Source organism: Lemur catta, chromosome 19 (assembly GCF_020740605.2).
Source record: "Lemur catta isolate mLemCat1 chromosome 19, mLemCat1.pri, whole genome shotgun sequence".
NCBI lineage: Eukaryota > Metazoa > Chordata > Mammalia > Primates > Lemuridae > Lemur > Lemur catta.
This window is the reverse complement of record NC_059146.1, coordinates 20,912,677-20,930,703: the sequence shown is the minus strand read 5'-3', so window position 1 is coordinate 20,930,703 and position 18,027 is coordinate 20,912,677. Positions and strand designations below refer to the sequence as shown.

Below are 18,027 nucleotides of genomic sequence, written 5' to 3'. Positions count from 1 at the left end.
CAGCAGCCTCTCTTCCCTCTGCCTGAGGATGGTCCCTTGGCGGGCGTGTTGGGATTGCCCTTTGTCCTGGGCATAGAAACACCCTGGTCTCCTGTCCCTCCTTCTCAGGACTCATGGCGCCCCCATGCTGTGAACCCCAGTCCGGGATGGCCTCTGCCACCTGTCCACCTACTTGGAAGAACTGGAGGCCGTGGAACTGAAGAAGTTCGAGTTATACCTGGGAACCGTGACAGAGCTTGGAGAAGACAAGATCCCTTGGGGACGAATGGAGACAGCCGGTCCCCTGGACATGGCCCAGCTGCTCACGGCCCATTTCGGGACAGAGGTAGCCTGGCTGCTGGCTCTTGGCATCTTTGAACGGATCAACAGGAGGGACCTGTGGGAGAGAGGACAGAGAGAGGAGCCGGTGAGGGGTAAGGAGGTGGTGGGAAGCCATGTCCGGAATCCACCAATTCCCTTTGCTTTCAAGAAAATCCCTGAGCCCAGGGCACCTGGGGTTCTAATTTCAAGCTGTCTTTTGCCTGGAACACGTCCCTCGATCTTTTTTGCCTGGAAAATCCTTTTGTATGTGTCAGGACCTTCAAGGCACTACTTTCTCTGTGAATTCTTTGCTCCTCTTCCCACCCCGTCCTGTTCCCCACCCTTGACCATTCTGGCTGGCTGAGAAACCCCCTTTTGTGCTTCCTAAGCACTCCTAGATTTCTTCCTTCCTTCCTTCCTTCCTCTCTCTCTCTCTCTCTCTCTCTCTCTTTCTTTCTTTCAGACAGGGTCTCACTCTGTTGCCTGGGCTAGAGTGCAGTGGCGTCATCATAGCTCACTGCAACCTCAAACTCCTGGGCTCAAGTGATTCTCCTGTCTCAGCCTCCTGAGTAGCTGGGACTACAGGTGTGCACCACTGTGCCTGGCTAATTTTTGTATTTCTTGTAGAGATGGGGTCTTGCAATGTTGCTCAAGCTGGTCTTGAACTCCTGGCCTCAAGCAATCCTCCTGCCTCAGCCTCCCAAAGTGCTAAGATTCCAGGCATAAGCCACTGCACCTGGCCAGATTTCTTTTATTATATCATCTGTCTTATAAAATAATCACAATTGTACTAACACTTATGGATTCTCTCCTATACTACGGCCTCCACTGTGCATAGTAATGCTGCATCAGCACATGCAGTGTTTCACATGTATGTGGTGCTCACTTCAGCAGCACATATACTAAAATTGGAACTATACAGAGATCAGCATGGCCCCTGTGCAAGGATGACACACAAATTCACGAAGCAGTCCATGTAAAAAAATTAAGATTTTAAAAATTTCAAAAATGCCATGCGATAAATATGACTATTATCTCTATCACACAGATGAGAAAATTGAGGCTCAGAAAAAAAATTTGCCCTCGGACAAAAGTTCGTAAGATAATATACATGCAAAGTGTGTAACATAATTCAGAGCGGGTAGTAAGAACTCAGCAAATACCAGCTATTGTTGGAAGTGGCAGAGACGGCATTTGAGCTGTGGTTTTTAACATCTTTTCTCACCTGTCTGCCTTACTGGGACGTGGACCCCTCCAGAGCAGAGAGAGTTTTGACTCCTCTGTGTGACACTCTGTGATTTCGGTGTCTGTCTAGGGCTAGGGACAGAGGAGGTCTTGGTGAATGTCTGATGAATGAATAAGCAAGTTCTGCCAATAACTGACATACAGAGTCACTTCTGTGAAGCTCACTGACTCATAGTTAATGAGGTGTGCTGGTAGTGATGTGCCGGGAAACTTTTCAAGTCTCTGAAAAAACAAAGTTTTTAATGACTCTGAAAACGCAGAGGTCCTTATTTGTAGCATTTGTTCATTTCTGGGGTGTAAATTCTCCCAGCAAGTCTGATTTCAAGCTACCAAAGTGAAATCAACCAGCTCGTAATTCATAGAAATTTACCAATAGGCTCTCTACAGCCAGCCTCGTGAGGCCTCCTCAGATGTCACTTTGCATGATTCCTTCCCCACTCTGTCTCCACTGCTGGAGAATATTGAAGGTGCGTTATGCTTCAGGAATGGGAGGTCAGGCCCCTTCTTTACTTAGGGACGTCTAGGAAAAGTAAGTGGTATCAGTGATAAGGCAAGAAAAAAGTATAAATGTACTTACTTGTAATTTTGTATACCTTTATTTAAATATGAGTTTTACATAGTTATTTTAAGAAATTGACATAATGTACAACTATAGAAAAAAAAAAAGTAAAGTCCTTCTTTTCTCCCTCTTCAACTTAAATCTCTCCTGGCTTTAATAACGGGCAGCCAGTGGGGCTCGGCGTCCCAGGCGGAAGTGAGGGGCTACCAGACGCGGGAAAAGGTAGCTCCGACCCGCGCCACTGCCTCCCTCCTCTCCAGAGTAATCTTTAAAATCATCAGTTACATCATTTCCCTCCCCTGTTTCAAATTCTCTAGTGGCTTCCTCCTGCGAATAGAATGTAATCTGAACTCCTTGCCATGGTCCACGTGATCTAGCTGTGCCTAACACTTACTTAACCCCGAAGCTCACCCCACTCCAACTTCATTCCCTCTGTCCTGCCAAGATTGTTTCTTCCCCAAGACCTCCACACTTGCTATTTTCTTTTGCTTAGAATATCTCTGCTCACATATCCCGCCCCTGCCAACCAGGTCTCAGATCTGTCTCATCCACTGTTGTAATCACCTTTTATTGACCCTGCTGGGAAACAGGGATCTCTCTCTCATCTGAAATAGTATGAGATGACTGCACACAGGGCACTCAACTCTGGACAGATGAGATAGACGGCAGTTTATTAGTCACATATACTCCCAGCCCAGGTGAGGTGCCCACACACCGTGAGAAGTCCCACAGGGATTGTACTCAGGAGCAGAATGAACTAACAGGGGCTGTGGGAGGCCGGCTTCGTAGTAACAAGAGGATGGGGGGCTTCCAGGTTGCTGCAAAAGGATATGCTTGTTTGAATAATTTCATATACCGGCAGCTGGCAGGGAGGTGAAACCTGTCAAGTTGAAGACCAGGTATGTGCAGCTGGTCCAGCTGATACAAGAACTAGCCAGGTGGGAGCCTTTCCCACAGGGTAGGTGACGTATCTGGCAAGAGCATAGGAACTCACACTTAGGCCTTTGGGGTCCTGTGTGGCTTAAAGGTGTCAAGGGAGCACTTGACATTTTAGGTCTTACAGCACATCCATAGAAATAGTTGCCTTTCCTAGTCACTCAAAATAAAACATTACTTCCAGACACTCTCTGTCACTTAATGTTCATTAATTTTAGACACAACTTTCAATGTCATCAGAAATTATATTGACTGTTTATTTTTATATGTGCTGAGAGCCTCACACCATTAGAATATAAGATCCAGGGAGTGGGAACCTCATTCTTGTCTATTGCTATGTGTCAATGGCTGGGTAACACTGGTGCCCAATGTATGTGCATTTGTTGAGTGAATGAGTGACGGGTGAGACATGGCCAAGGTCTGAAGGGGGAGGAGAGAATCCAGGCTGACTCAGAACTTCCTGGCTCAGGGAACTAACAGAATGGATGAAGGTGCCAACCACCAGGATGGGAAGGAGAGCTGATTACAAAAAACAAGAGATGACGTCAGTTTTTCAGCACATTGCATGTGCAGTGACTACTGAATGTTCTGAGGTGTTGGGGAACAGGGAGTTCTGTAGGCATTTTGATTTCATAGTCACTAATATTACTGAGTACTAACCGGACATGTGATGGCTGATCTTCCAAAATTTCTCTTCCAGATGCTCCACCTGGTGGCCCATCCTCCCTTGGGAGCCAGTCAACGTGCCTTCTGGAAGTCTGTCCTGGCACGCCAGGAAAAGGTGAGCCACAAGCCATGTGCCCATTAGAATGTCCACAAGCCATGTGCCCATTAGAATGTATGAAGCTACATGGAACAGATGGTCCAACCAAGGTCAAGCAAAAAGGATATTTATTTAATGTTTGCCTTTAACAAGGAGTCTCAGGGTGAGTGGGTGCAGAATTTGTGGGGTGGATGAATGATACCATCAAAGCCAACTTCTTCCTGTGTTTCAATTCGACCAACCTATGTGTGGCAGCATTTTGTCCTGACACTTGTCCCCACATGATTGAAGGATGGCTACCAAACCCTCTCACGCAACTGAATCACAACCCAGGACAAAAAAGGAGGCTGCAGACTTTCTTCATCAAGAGACTCAAGAGTCTCTGTCACTTAATCCAGGAATAAAATCCTTCTAATAAGCTTCTTCCCCTTTAGCAGTCACATCCATGAAACCACTGGTCGGGACTGGGGCACATGCCTGTTCCCCACACAGTTCCTGACACGGGGGAGTGAGGTTACTTATGACTGGTTTAGCAAAACTGTAATCCACACCCCGGGGCTTGTGAAGGGGCAGCATTCGCCATTCACTGGAAATGTGAGTCCACACCCCCTGCCTGAGCAGAATCCAGAGCATCAGCAGGGAAGAAACTGGGGTATGGTCTTTTGGGTAGATGGCAACATGGTCAACAATGGATCAAATATATCTGGCCATTTTTTTCAAGGGCAGCACAAAGTGCATTGAATCTTGACTCCCTGCCTGCTGCAGACCCTCCATGTGTTCTTAGATGAGCCACTGTCCCTGCGTCTGGGTCTCAGTTCCCCACCTGTAAAATATACCTTCTCTACCTGCCTGCCTCCCTGAGGAGTCTGGAAGCATTGAATAAAATGACAAATACGATTTGGGAAGCTCTAAGCAGCTCTGTCCAATGGAAACATGACGTGAGCACGTACATGATTTGAAATGTTATGATTTTTAAAAGTGAAAAAAAGTGAAATTCATTTCACAAAATATTTGATTTATCCCAATATGCCCAAAATATTATCATTTCACCATCTGATCAATATGAAACACTAATAATTAGGTGTTTTACATTTTTTCTGGTACCAAGTCTTCAAAGATCTGGTATATCTTACATTTACAGCACATCTCATTTCAAGTCCTAAATTTTCACTTGACATACTTGGTCCGTATTTAGATTTCATAAAAATTACTTGCTGGGCATGGTGGCTCACACCTGTGATCCCAGCACTTTGGGAGGCTGAGGCAGGAGGATCTCTTGAGGCCAGGACTTTGAGGTTACGGTGAGCTGTGATGATGCCACATCACTCTACCAAGGGCAACTGTCTCAAAAAAAAAAAAAGAAAAGAAAAGAAATAGGTCATCACAGGGTTTCATTATGCCTTTTTTTCCTCTATCAAACACAACATTAAAACAACCCTTCCTTCCTCTATCAAACGTGGGTTTCTTCCATGGTAAGAGCATTAATGAACCCGAAAAGGCAGTTTCCCTGCACACAGTTTCTTGCTACACAGAAAGCCAATTATTGAGACGATGAGGATTGTCAAGGAAAAAGGGAGATTATTGCAGAGCACCTCAACAGGGAGGTGGGAGGACTGCCTCAAATCCGCCTTCCCAGCTGACTGGATCAGGGGTTTTACTAGAGGTGAAATGAATAATGCACGAAGTGAGTGAGCATCATTACATGTTTGGGACCGAGTGCAGGGCACTGGCGTGCAGTGAGAAATCATACTGGCACATACATTGCATGATTGAAACATGGCTGATCGAAACAAACCTGCGTGCAGATTTTAGTAGCATTAAATATAATGAGCTAGGGGTTAGTATTGGCCATTTTTTCCGTCTTGTGTGCAACCGGGATGTAGGGAGCAGGTGGCTCACTGGATCCCTGGGCAAGATCTGTGGTGGGATGTCACTTATCTTTGAACAAATGGGTGGTGTAAGCCCTTTAGTTATCTCCACGATGAAAAGAGATTCTGCCAGTTTCTGAAAAAAACAACTCAAAAGGGGATGGGTCAGAGAAATAGAATACAAAGTTCTGGTCAGCAAATCTTACTGGTCTGGGTACTAGAAACATAAGAGAACTGCAGAAAGGCATTTTGGTTCACGGAGCCGGTGACAGGAGCAGCCCAGCCCCACAGCTATCAGGTGGACGTGGTGACGGTGTGGACGTATGAGATTTGACCACAGTGCCTACAACCTGGCATTGCTTCAGCGGAGTCAGAGAGGGATGTGTTCAGATCCTTTTATTTATTTATTTTTTACTTCTTCTTCATTTTTAAAATCAATTTTATATTGTAAACACTTTCCATTGTCATTACTTAGTCACTAGAATTTCGGTGGCTGCACATAATTTTGTTCCTTCATCTTTAGTTCTTAGTTGGGAAAGAATCACAGATCTCTTTGATCATCTAATGAAAATGGAATCTGGGTGTCCTGGCTCAGCCTGTGGTTCCAGCTACTCCAGAGGATCACTGGAGCCCAGGAGTTTGAATACATCCTGGGCAACCTAGCCAGACCCTGTCTAAAAATAAATACATAAAATAAATAAAAAGATGGACTCTTTCTCCAGAAAAATGCGAAGGCACACAAAAATGGAATAATTTTGGGGGGATGCACAAATCCTCCCTACAGATCATGGACCCCAGGTTAAGAAGCCCTGGTTCAAAAGAGACTATTCCTTGTTAGTTTTCTGACTTGTAGCTGGCACAACATGGAAGCACACACTGCATGCTTCTAAACTCTACTGATGTAGATTAAGAGTGGGTGCATGGCTGGGCGCGGTGGCTCACGCCTGTAATTCTAGCACTCTGGGAGGCTGAGGCAGGAGGATCGCTTGAGCCCAGACGTTTGAGGTTGCTGTGAGCTCAGCTGACTCCACAGCACTCGCCTGGGCAACAGAGTGAGACTCTGTCTCAAAAAAAAAAAAAAAAAAAGAGTGGTTTCCAGAAATTCAGTCTGTTTCCCTTATGCCTGGCACATGTTTAATGATAACTCTTCATTCTTGTTCTCATCATTATTTTAAACTTTTCTACTTTCCTAATATTGCCCATGTCTCAAAATAAGAACCTCTTCTCAAAAAAAAAAACTATGAGACTTTTGCAAAATTCTGACATTGCTGTCACAATCATCTTTGTTTAATTCAAAAATGTTTTCTACAGGAAACAGTATTATTTATAAATCTAGAAGTTTTAATATTGTTTATAATACACAGTAAGGATGTTAAAACAACTTCATCCATCAATAGCTGAATGGATAAACAAAATGTGGTCTATACATACAGTGGAATATAGCCTCAGGAAGGAAGGAAATTCTGACGCATGGATGAAACTTGAGGACATTGTGCTAAGAGAAATAAACCAAACACAATAGGACAAATATTGTATGATTCCACTTACATGAGGTACCTAGAGTAGTCAAATTTATAGAAGCAGAAAGCAGAACAGTGTTTGCCCAGGACTTGGGGGAGGGGAGAAATAATGAGTTAGTGTTTAAAGAGTACTGAGTTTCTGTTTAGGGTGATGAACAAATTCTGGAAATGGATAGTGGTGATGGTTATGCAGCAATGCGAATTAACTTGATGCCACAGAGTTGTACACTTAAAATGGTTAAAATGGCAAATTTTATGTTATGCTTATTTTACCGCAATTAAAAATAAAAGAGTACATGTTTGAGTTTTGAGACAATCTTGGTATCAAACTCATCCCTTTTTTACCTTCTCTCAGATATTATGGGCCTCTGGTGACATCCAAATTCAAAGGGATACATTTTTGTCTGGATCAGAGTTTCTCTACCTTAGCACTGTTGACATTTTGAGGCCAAAGCATTCTTTGTTATGGGGACTGTCCCATGCTTTCCACGAGGCTGAGCGGCATCCCTGGCCTTTGCCAAAGGTCTCCTGCAGGCACAGTCACCCCTGTCGAGAACACTGTTCAAGATTATTCAGAGACATCCACATCAAGCTGACTTTCCCAAAGAGACTTTAAGCAAAGGATTTATAGAACGGACACACTCTCCTCCTCCAGCGCAGATACGCATCTTCCTTTTTTCTTTTCTTTTTTTTATTCCCACCCACCGTATAATCTGCCTTTTTTAAAAGGGGCCACAGATAAGTAGGGAGTATTGCTTCTTAGACTTTAACATGCATGTAAATCATGCAGCGATCATGTCGTTTGTAGAAATGCAATCTCCGCCACTGCACTCTAGCCTGGGCAACAGACTCCATCAAAAAAAAAAGGAAAAAGGAAAAAGGAAGGAAGCAAGGGTGGAAGGAAGACAGGAAGGAAGGAAGGCAGGGAGGGAGGGAGGGAAAAGGAAGGAAGAAGAAAGGAAAAAGAAGGAAGGAAGGAAGGAAGGAAGGAAGGAAGGAAGGAAGGAAGGAAGGAAGGAAGGAAGGAAGGAAGGAAGGAAGGAAGGAAGGAAGGAAATGCAGTCTGTCATTCAATAGGTGGGCAGCAGGCCCAAGATCTCGCATTTCCACCCAGCTCCCTGGCAGTGCTGCCCCAGGGACCACCCTCTGAGTAGCGGCCTAGAGCGCTGTGAACCAGCCCATGTTAAAGCCTCAGCTTCCCACGAGAAGGGAAGATCTTTACAAACAAGTACCCAGGCTCTCAGGCTCCATCTAGAAAACTGTTCTAAGGCTACTGCAGAACAAGTAGACACGTGGTTTGCTTTAATTCATGAATTCATTAACGACTGCTGATGAGTCTTCCACGGATCCTTCATCCCTCTCGCTTAGATCCCCGGGAGGTCTACAGGGACTCGGAGCGCAGGAAGTTCCGGCTGATGGAAGACCGCAATGCGCGCCTAGGCGAGTGCGTCAACCTCAGCCACCGCTACACCCGGCTGCTCCTGGTGAAGGAAAACTCCAATCCCGTGCGGGCCCAGCAGAAGCTTCTGGACACGGGCCGGGGACACGCGAGAACCGTGGGGCACCAGGCCAGCCCCATCCAGATGGAGACCCTCTTTGAGCCGGACGAGGAGCGCCCCGAGCCACCACGCACCGTGGTCTTGCAGGGGGCAGCGGGGATCGGGAAGTCCATGCTGGCGCACAAGGTGATGCTGGACTGGGCCGACGGGAAGCTCTTCCGAGGCAGGTTTGATTATGTCTTCTACATCAGCTGCAGGGAGATGAACCAGGGCGCCGAGCGGAGCGCGCAGGACCTCATCGCCCGCTGCTGGGCCGAGCCCAGCGCGCCCCTGCAGGAGCTGGTCCGGGTTCCCGAGCGCCTCCTCTTCATCATTGACGGCTTCGACGAGCTCAAGGCTTCTTTCCATGATCCTCAGGGATCCTGGTGCCTCTGCTGGGAAGAGAAACAGCCCGCAGAGCTTCTCCTTAGCAGCCTGATCAGGAAGAAGCTGCTTCTCGAGCTGTCTTTGCTCTTCACCACGCGGCCCACGGCTTTGGAGAAGCTCCACCGCTTGCTGGAGCACCCCAGGTATGTGGAGATCCTGGGCTTCTCCGAGGCAGAGAGGAAGGAATACTTCCACAAGCATTTCCACAATGCCGAGCAGGCGAGCCAAGTCTTCAACTTCGTCAGGGACAACGAGCCCCTCTTCACCATGTGCTTTGTCCCCATGGTGTGCTGGGTGGTTTGCACCTGCCTCAAGCAGCAACTGGAGGGTGGGGGGCTTTTAAGACAGACGTCCAGGACCACCACAGCAGTGTACCTGCTCTACCTTCTGAGTCTGATGCAACCCAAGCCCGGGACTCCATCCCTCCGAGGGCTGTGCTCCTTGGCGGCCGATGACCTCTGGAATCAGAAAAATCCTATTTGAGGAGTGAGACCTCCGAAAGCATGGCCTGGATGGGGTGGATGTCTCTGCCTTCCTCAACATGAACATCTTCCAGAAGGACATCAACTGTGAGAAGTACTACAGCTTCATCCACTTGAGTTTCCAGGAATTCTTTGCGGCCATGTACTATGTCCTGGATGGCCCGGAGCGTGGATCGGGCCCAGACCAGAATGTGACCAGGTTGTTGACGGAGTGCAGGTTTTCAGAAAGGAGCTTCTTGGCACTCACTGTCCGCTTCCTGTTCGGACTCGTGAATGAGGAGACGCGAAGCTACCTGGAGAAGAGTCTCTGCTGGAAGGTCTCACCTCACATCAAGGCGGAGCTGCTGGCGTAGATCCAAAGCAAAGCCCAAAGCAAGGGCTCCACCCTGCAGCAGGGCTCCTTGGAGCTCTTCAGCTGTCTATACGAGATCCAGGAGGAGGAATTCATCCAACAGGCCCTGAGCCACTTCCAAGTGGCGGTGGTCAGTGGCATTGCCTCCAAGATGGAGCACATTGTCACCTCGTTTTGTGTGAAGAACTGTAGGAGCACCCAGGTGCTGCACTTGCATGGGGCAGCCTACAGCACCGACGAAGATGACGGGACGGGATGGACTCTGGGAGCCCAGACGCTGTTGGCGAAGTCGTAAGTACCCACTGGGGCTGGTTCTCCAAATTCATGCTCTTAACCAGTGTTTCTCCACTAGGGGTGGTTTTGCCCTCTCTCCCCAAGACACATTTGGCAATATCTGGAGACATTCTTTGGTTGCCAAAACTGGGAAGCAGGGCCATTGCTACTGACATTTGGTAGAGGCCAGGCATTCTGCAAAACATCCTGCAATACACAGGACTGCCCCCCACAGCTAAGAACGATCTGGCCCCAAAGTTTAAATAATGCCACGGTTTGAGAACCTGCCTCTTACACAATACTCTTTAGTACTAAATTGGGGTCTATGTTAAGGAGAATTAATTCAATCAATGAATATTATTGAGGCCAAGACGAGAGGATAGCTTGAGCTCAGGAGACCAGCTTGAGCAACAGTGAGACCCCCTCTCTACCAAAAAGGAAAAAAAAAAAAAGAAATAAAAAAACCTCAAACATATTATTAAGGACCTTATATCTGTAGACAGAAAACAGAGTGGAAAATCCAGCTGATGCTCCTACAGCAGCACAAGTCCTAATGAGATGGGAGCTAGATGATAAAGAAATGAATGAGCAAACCAGTGACGGAAATCAAAACAGTTTACCCCATGGTGGCTCACGCCTGTAATCCTAGCACTCTGGGAGGCCGAGGCGGGAGGATCGCTTGAGCTCAGGAGTTCGAGACCTGCCTCAGCAAGAGCCAGACCCCTTCTCTACTAAAAAATAGAAAGAAATTAGCTGGACATCTGAAAATATATTTTAAAAAAATTAGCCAGGCATGGTGGCGCATACCTGTAGGCCCAGCTACTCTGGAGGCTGAGGCAGAGAATTGCTTGAGCCCGGGAGTTTGAGGTTGCTGTGAGCTAGGCTGACACCACAGCACTCTAGCCTGGGCAACAGAGTGAGACTCTGTCTCAAAAAAATAAAATAAAAATAAAAAAATAAAATAAATTAAATACTTGCCATGCCCACATTGGCCTCAACCTGCACTGGTTTGGTTCTGGACCACTCTGCTTTCTCTTAAATGGGCCTCCTAAAAACTTCAACCCATTCCCTTTGAAGATGAGGCTCTCCAGAGCAGTGCCTGATGTTGCTCCTTATCTTCCACAGGCTGGACAGCTGTGGCCTCACGGCTAAGGCTTGCAAGGACCTTTCTTCCACCCTGGGGATCAACCAGACCTTGACTGAGCTTTACCTGACCAACAACGCCCTGGGGGACACAGGCATCCAGCTGCTCTGCAAGCGGCTGAGCCATTCCAGCTGCAAACTCCGAGTCCTCTGGTGAGAGACGATTCCTGGTTCTCTCTGGAGGAGGCAGGACGCTTGGAGCCTAGGGGTGAATAATTGAGACTCACAGCTATGATGGACAAATAATCTAGAACACTTGGAAATATTTCATTTATCCACTCACATATGCAATCGTGCAGAATACACGAGGCCTTAGCTTACCGCACCTCTTGGAGACATCTATACCATCTCCTGGCTGTGTGACCTTGGATAATTTACTGAGCAATTATTTCCTAATCTGTCAAATGGGGCCATTGTAGCTTAGTGAGGATCTGGAATTACTGTGCCTCGGTTCTAATTCTGATCCTATCTAATCCATATCAACTTGGTGACTTACTTTTGCAAGTTATTCCACCTCTTATTTCACCTTAGTATCCCTGTTTGTAAAATGAACAAAAGAGTTGCTTCTTCATAAGATTATAAATTATATCAGTTAACACAGGTTATATAGACTTAAAATTGTGTGTAGTATAGAGTAAGCCTGTTTCCCAGAAGGGTTGGGTTGAAGTATTGGAAGATAATGGAATTATTTTATCCGAGAAAGATGCACAATAGGTAACTTAAGATTTATTAATCGAATGCCACAACAGAGGACTGGAATGTTTCCCACTCTCATGTCCTTAGGTTATTTGGAATGGACCTGAATGAAACGACCCACAGTAGGTTGGCAGCGCTTCGAGGAACAAAACCTTACTTGGACATTGGCTGCTGAACGGTCCCGCCTGCTGGCTCCTCTCTTGAAGTCCGGACAGGGGAAGACGGGGGTCATCTTCACCACACAACATAAGGACCAGGCTGTTCATTTCCCCAGGAGACAGAGTTATATGCAGATTGAGATAAAAGTCCTTTCTGCTGGGGATCTAAGGGACCGATGTGTGCTGCAACTTGAACTTTGACGATGTGGATGCACACAGAGAACTCTGGGCAGGGCATGACCGGCCCCTAACAGGAGACATAAAAGCCAAGATGACTATAAAGTAAGGGCCCTCCCGGGGGGAGGGTGATCTTGTCCTCCAAGAGACAGTTCTCAGTGTCCGGAGATATTTTACCATGGGGTGGGTACCGCCGCCATCTAGCGGTTAGATGAGGAATGCTTCTCGATGTCCCGCAAGGCACAGGACAGATCACCAAAGCATTTGACCCAAAACGCCAGTTGTGCCCAAATCGAGGAAACCCTTTGCTCAGAAAGGTTAATGCTGGAAGATACTAAGGAACTGAGCATTTGGGAAGAGACTCCTGTGCCAGACGGCCCTTAGAATGCTCCTTACGCCCAACAGCCCTGCCTATAATCAGGCTAGAGGAGGTGATGCATGAAATCCTGCCACGTACCATGACTTGCCCCTGCCTGGAGCTCGCCAGACAGCTGCTTCTGAAGCTAGCTGCCCTCCCCCTCCCCAATGTCCACACGGCCCCAGTCCTTCCCAGTTATCCAATTGCTAGGGTGAGGATGCTTGGGGAAATGTGGGTGTTGGTGTATGCAGGAGGGTGGAGCTCATGAGATGCTGACAGGTAGAACGCAGGTCCAAGCAGGAGTGTGTCTGAAAAGGCAGGTAGGTGGCCCCCTGTATGGTAACATTTACTGGTTCCCTTGGCACTTTACCCCAGCCATGTCAACACCGTGGGGGCAGACTAGGACGGTCCCTCTTTAAATTTTGGGATACTATTAACAAAACTCCATTGAACCTGATAATTTATATCAAGTTCGGATAGGATGGATGACTTGATAAGTACAGTAGCTGGACAGGGCTGTCGAGGGTCCTGGACAGCAATGGGGAGCCCGGAAGGACATAAAGTAACACAACTAAGACAAAATTAGGGACTTACCATTAAGAAAATAGTTAACCTGGAGTGCAAGAAAAACAAAATACTGCTAACAACCTAATGTCACATACTTAAGTGACTTTGGAATGATTTTTTAGAAGACACCTGACTGTGAGCCCAATTGCCCGTCCCTATTGCAGCCTGTGTTGCTAGGCAACTAATTGTGCGTGGTGGCCCATTGTCAAAATCAGAGCCCTTTTCAAATGCAAATCTTAATGGCTGATACTTTGCTTTAGGCCTTTCCACCCTTAACAGTTCTGACTTCCACTGGAAATTCATTGGAACAGGGAGAGCGCACTTAACTTCCCTTTGCTTTGGGGAGGATTGCCAATTTACCAAAGTGGTGCATAAATGCACCATGCCACCATACGTAAAATAGAACATGGCATCATCCCCCCCCAAAATCACAGATGCCAACCCCCAAACCACCCCCTTTCTTAGCCTGCCGGTTTGAGGTCCCCAAAATAGCTCCCATTACGACATCCCCCACCCCACCCAGAAATGGGTCATACCCATTTCTCCCCATCCCTGTTATTTTGTAAGGTGGGGGGGTCCCCACTATGTTGCACAGGGTGGTCTCAAGTGATCCCAGCCTCCCAAACAACCACAGCATGCAGCTGCCCACCCTCCATGCTCACCCCAGAACATGCTGAAACAAGGAGTCAGTTCACACAATAGTTTTTATTTTTGATACTTTAGTATTTTGTCCGGGGTGATCTCCTGGGCTCAAGCGGCCCTTTCTCAGCTCCCACGGGCTGGGACCCCAAACACGCCACCCACCCTTGAAGGCTCGGAGGGTGGCCAGCAGGGCAGAAACCAAGGAAACCCAGGTCAGAGGTGCTGTGAGCAGCAGGTGGGGCCAGCAGGTTGTCTGGAGGAAGGACAGTGAATCCTAAGTGCAGTCGATCTTGGAAGGTAAGATGCCTTCCTCAAACAGCGGCACCCAAAATGGAAGCACTTTCCAGTCGAGACAAAGGCAAGTGCCTCCATTTTGAGTAACACAGTCTGAGCTCAAGAATCTGCTTTCAGCGGCGACTTCCTCATGCCTGAAAGGATGGCCTGCAACAGTCCAAACACATTCGAACCAAGCAGCAATACACTCGATACACTACGTTACAGTTGATAACAGTTAATATACATACTACCATCAAAAAACTTAGCAACCACTAGTCCTAGTTTGGGCACCAATGTCATGGTCATGGCGGGTAGTTGCGCCTACCCTTCCTCCCACTAGCGGAGTCCAGACTCGCGGCAGCTCAGTTGGCCTTGGTTCTTGGCCACGTGAAGTGCCCTTAGCTCCCCCACTTCCTGGATTGCTCTTCACAGGAGAGTCCCTAGATGCTGTTATAAGTGCACAGTACAGTTTAATAGCTAGCACAAAAAAGCCCGGTTGTAACTGCCATTTGCATTTGGTGCCCACCGATGACACCCAAATGTTGAAGCACTTTCCACCTAGATTCCAGAAGAGTGCTCCCACATTTGAGTATCACAGGATGAGCAGTTCCACCTGGAGACCTCTGCACAGGAATCATTGTGCACAACTACACCCCGTCCTTGAGATCTATGGAGTACAATGGTGCCATCATACCTCACTGCAACCTTAAACTCCTGAGCTAAAGGGATCCTCCTCTCAGCCTCCCCAGTAGCTCAAGTACAGGCGCGCACAACACCTGACTAATCTTTTATCTTGGGTAGAGGTGGGGGGTCTCGCTCAGGTTGCTCTTGAACTTACAGGATCAAGTGATCCTCCCGCCTTGTCCCAAAGTGCTAGGATTACAGGCGCGATTCCACTGCTCCCAGCCAGAGGTTGACATACTTTCTAATTGCCAAGGACCCCTTCTATCTACTATAGCAAAATGGGAGCTAGATCTCTTCCACAGTCGAGTTTTCTCAATCGGTAACACTCAAAAAGTAGCGGCACTTTCGTCATAGAACAGAAAGTGCCCCCACAGTTTGAGTGCCACAGGTCGAGAGGATCCACGAGCCAAGTCAGATGAGTTAGTACTTACCCATCAAGCACACCACTTTTGAATTAAGGGCCAATAAACAACCCTCGGTTGATCTGAAAGACATGTAAAATTGAGGAAATTATGGCGACAAAAAAGTTGAAATTTGGTATCTCAGTTAATAATGGCAGTTCAGTACTCAATTAATGCACCCAGTCACTTTAAAATCTACCCAAATGCCAATCAGAGATTGAAAATATGCCAGGCCTGTATACTAGCACTCTGGGAGGCCGAGGCGGGATGATCGCTTGAGCTCAGGAGTTTGAGACCAGCCTGAAAAAAAAACAGCAAGTCCCCATCTCTAATAAAAATAGAAAAATTAGCCGGTTGTGGTGGCATGTGCCTGTAGTCCCAGCCACTTGGGAATCTGAGGCAGGAGAATTGCTTGAGCAAAGAGTTTGAGGTTGCTGCGAACTAGGCTGACACCGCGGCACCCTAGCCAAGTGACTGGGTGAAACTGTCTCGAGAAAAAAAAAAAAATCTTGCCAGATTCAAAGCGTTAGTCTGGGACCCCTGAAAGAAAAATACACACAAAATGCAAGGCTTTCCATGCTCAGATATGCATGGATCTAAGGCCCCCTTGCCCCTCACATGGTTTCTGGATCCAAGCAATAGGTAGACTGAGTACATTGCAAGAAGGGACAGCACTGAAGGAACACGTGTTGGGAGAAAAGGGCCTTTGAGTCCTACAGGGAACCACAAAAAGGTACAAAGAGGACAAAGAGTAAAAACATAGCAAATACTTACAGAGCCCAAAGGTAGAAGCCCAGCCAACTCTTCCCAAGAAGGAAAGGCTAAGGGCTGCTGGGCTCTTATATAGGCTGAGGGCACATTCACCGTAGACTGGGATAGGATTAAAGACCACCCCCCTCCCACCCTCCCATTCCACGTGGTCTCCGGCCAGACCCACCCAGATTCCTTCCATCTTACCTAGCCTTAGTCCGACACACCTTTATATAATTTTTTAAACATTGATTCCTGTGTTGCTAATGTCACGAGAACATACTGATTGTAAATAACTTGGAAAATACAGAGAAACAGAATAATGCCATCACCTGGGAGTTCAGTCATTCATTCAACAATTTTTTTTTTTTTTTTTAAAGATGGGCTCTTCCTATGTTGCTCAGGCTGATCTCGAACTCCTGGCTGCAAGCGATCCTCCCGCCTCAGCTTCCAAGTAGCTGGAACTACAGGCGTTTGCCGCCCTGCTGAGCCTGAACAAATATTAAAATGTAATATTTTATTATATTTATGGAGCAAATAAGTCACTTTGCTAGTACTTGGGCTTAGGAGAGGTGAATAAAAACAAGGATTTTACAGTCTAGAACAGCGATTTACAATTGGGGCTGCTTATTCTCTTCTAGGGGTTATTTGGCAACGTCTGGAGACATGTTTGGTTGTCACAGCTGGGGTCAGGGACGTGGAATACTGACAGCATTTAGTGAATACAGGCCACGGATGTTGCTAAATATCCCGCAATGCACAAGACGGTCCCGTACAATAAAGAACTTTCCAGCCGCCAAGTTTTAATAGCGTGGAAGCTAAGAGGTAGAGAGAGAGGGAGGGGGAAAAAAAACCCAATTGCTGTTCCTATTGTTCCGCTTCATCTCAATCTCTGTGGCTATTCATAAAAACATTTATGTTGGGAATACACTTCAGTGCTCTTTTTTTTTTTTTTTTTTTTGAGACTGAGTCTTGCTCTGTTGCCCGGGCTAGAGTGAGTGCCGGGGCATCAGCCTAGCTCACAGCAACCTCAAACTCCTGGGCTCAAGCGATCCTCCTGCCTCAGCCTCCCGAGTACCTGGGACTACAGGCATGCGCCACCATGCCTGTTTAATTTTCCTATATTAAATTTCCTATTTTTTAGTTGTCCAGCTAATTTCTTTCTATTTTTAGTAGAGATGGGGTCTCGCTCTTGCTCAGGCTGGTCTCAAACTCCTGACCTCGAGCCATCCACCCGCCTCGGCCTCCCAGAGTGCTAGAATTACAGGCGTGAGCCACTGCGCCCGGCCTTCAGTGCTCTTTAAAAGCCAGAAAAGTATTTAAAATGCATTTTCGTGGCTGAATGGCAATGTGGAGTATGCTTCCACCATAAATTAATTACTCCCTACCGTTGGCTGTTTTCAACTTTTCTGAGTTTAGATTAATTTATTTATAGTGCTGCACTGAACGTTTTTGAAAGCAGCTTTGATGAAAGAGTGGAAACGTACCTAACATAGTCCTCATAAAATGCCTACAGGTTGCCTTTGACCAGGAGGCATAGAAAGGAATTAAAAAATGGGGTGCAGGGCATGGGCGGGAGGGGGAAAATGGAAGTGCTCAAAGTATTGAATGACTCCAGGAAGCGGAAATGCTTGAGGCCCCAGGGGGCCCGGTGCCCTCCACCTTTGTCATCCTAACTAGCTGTGGGGGTTGCATTCTACCTTTCAGGTTAAACCTAGTTCCTTCATCTATGAAAAGGAAACCGACAGCATTTGAGGCTAAGGATCTGGAGAGGTGTAAATGAGACCACAGACCCCACACGCTGCTGGCTCAGCTGCAGGGCCCAGTTACTCTGGAAGCCAAAGCTGGAGGATCTCCCGCCAGAGCCCAGGAGTTCGAGGCCAGCCTGAGCAACATAACAGAGACTCAGTCTCAAAAACAACAAAAAAAATCAACAATAAATTAGACAGCAA

General features: G+C 47.1%; 1 protein-coding gene and 1 non-coding gene across 2 annotated transcripts; both read left to right on the top strand.

The window, feature by feature from the left end:
• The first annotated feature begins 124 nt into the window (after window positions 1–124).
• On the top strand, window positions 125–12,384 carry NLRP12 (NLR family pyrin domain containing 12). The gene is given in 6 exon segments (XM_045531816.1): window positions 125–413; window positions 3,741–3,821; window positions 8,560–9,584; window positions 9,586–10,241; window positions 11,349–11,519; window positions 12,150–12,384. Coding segments are annotated over 6 exon segments (2,310 nt in total). The 3' UTR covers window positions 12,238–12,384.
• Window positions 1,179–1,282, top strand: LOC123624871. Its single transcript, XR_006730237.1, has one exon. It is a non-coding gene; the product is annotated as a U6 spliceosomal RNA (small nuclear RNA).
• Window positions 12,385–18,027: the final 5,643 nt, after the last annotated feature.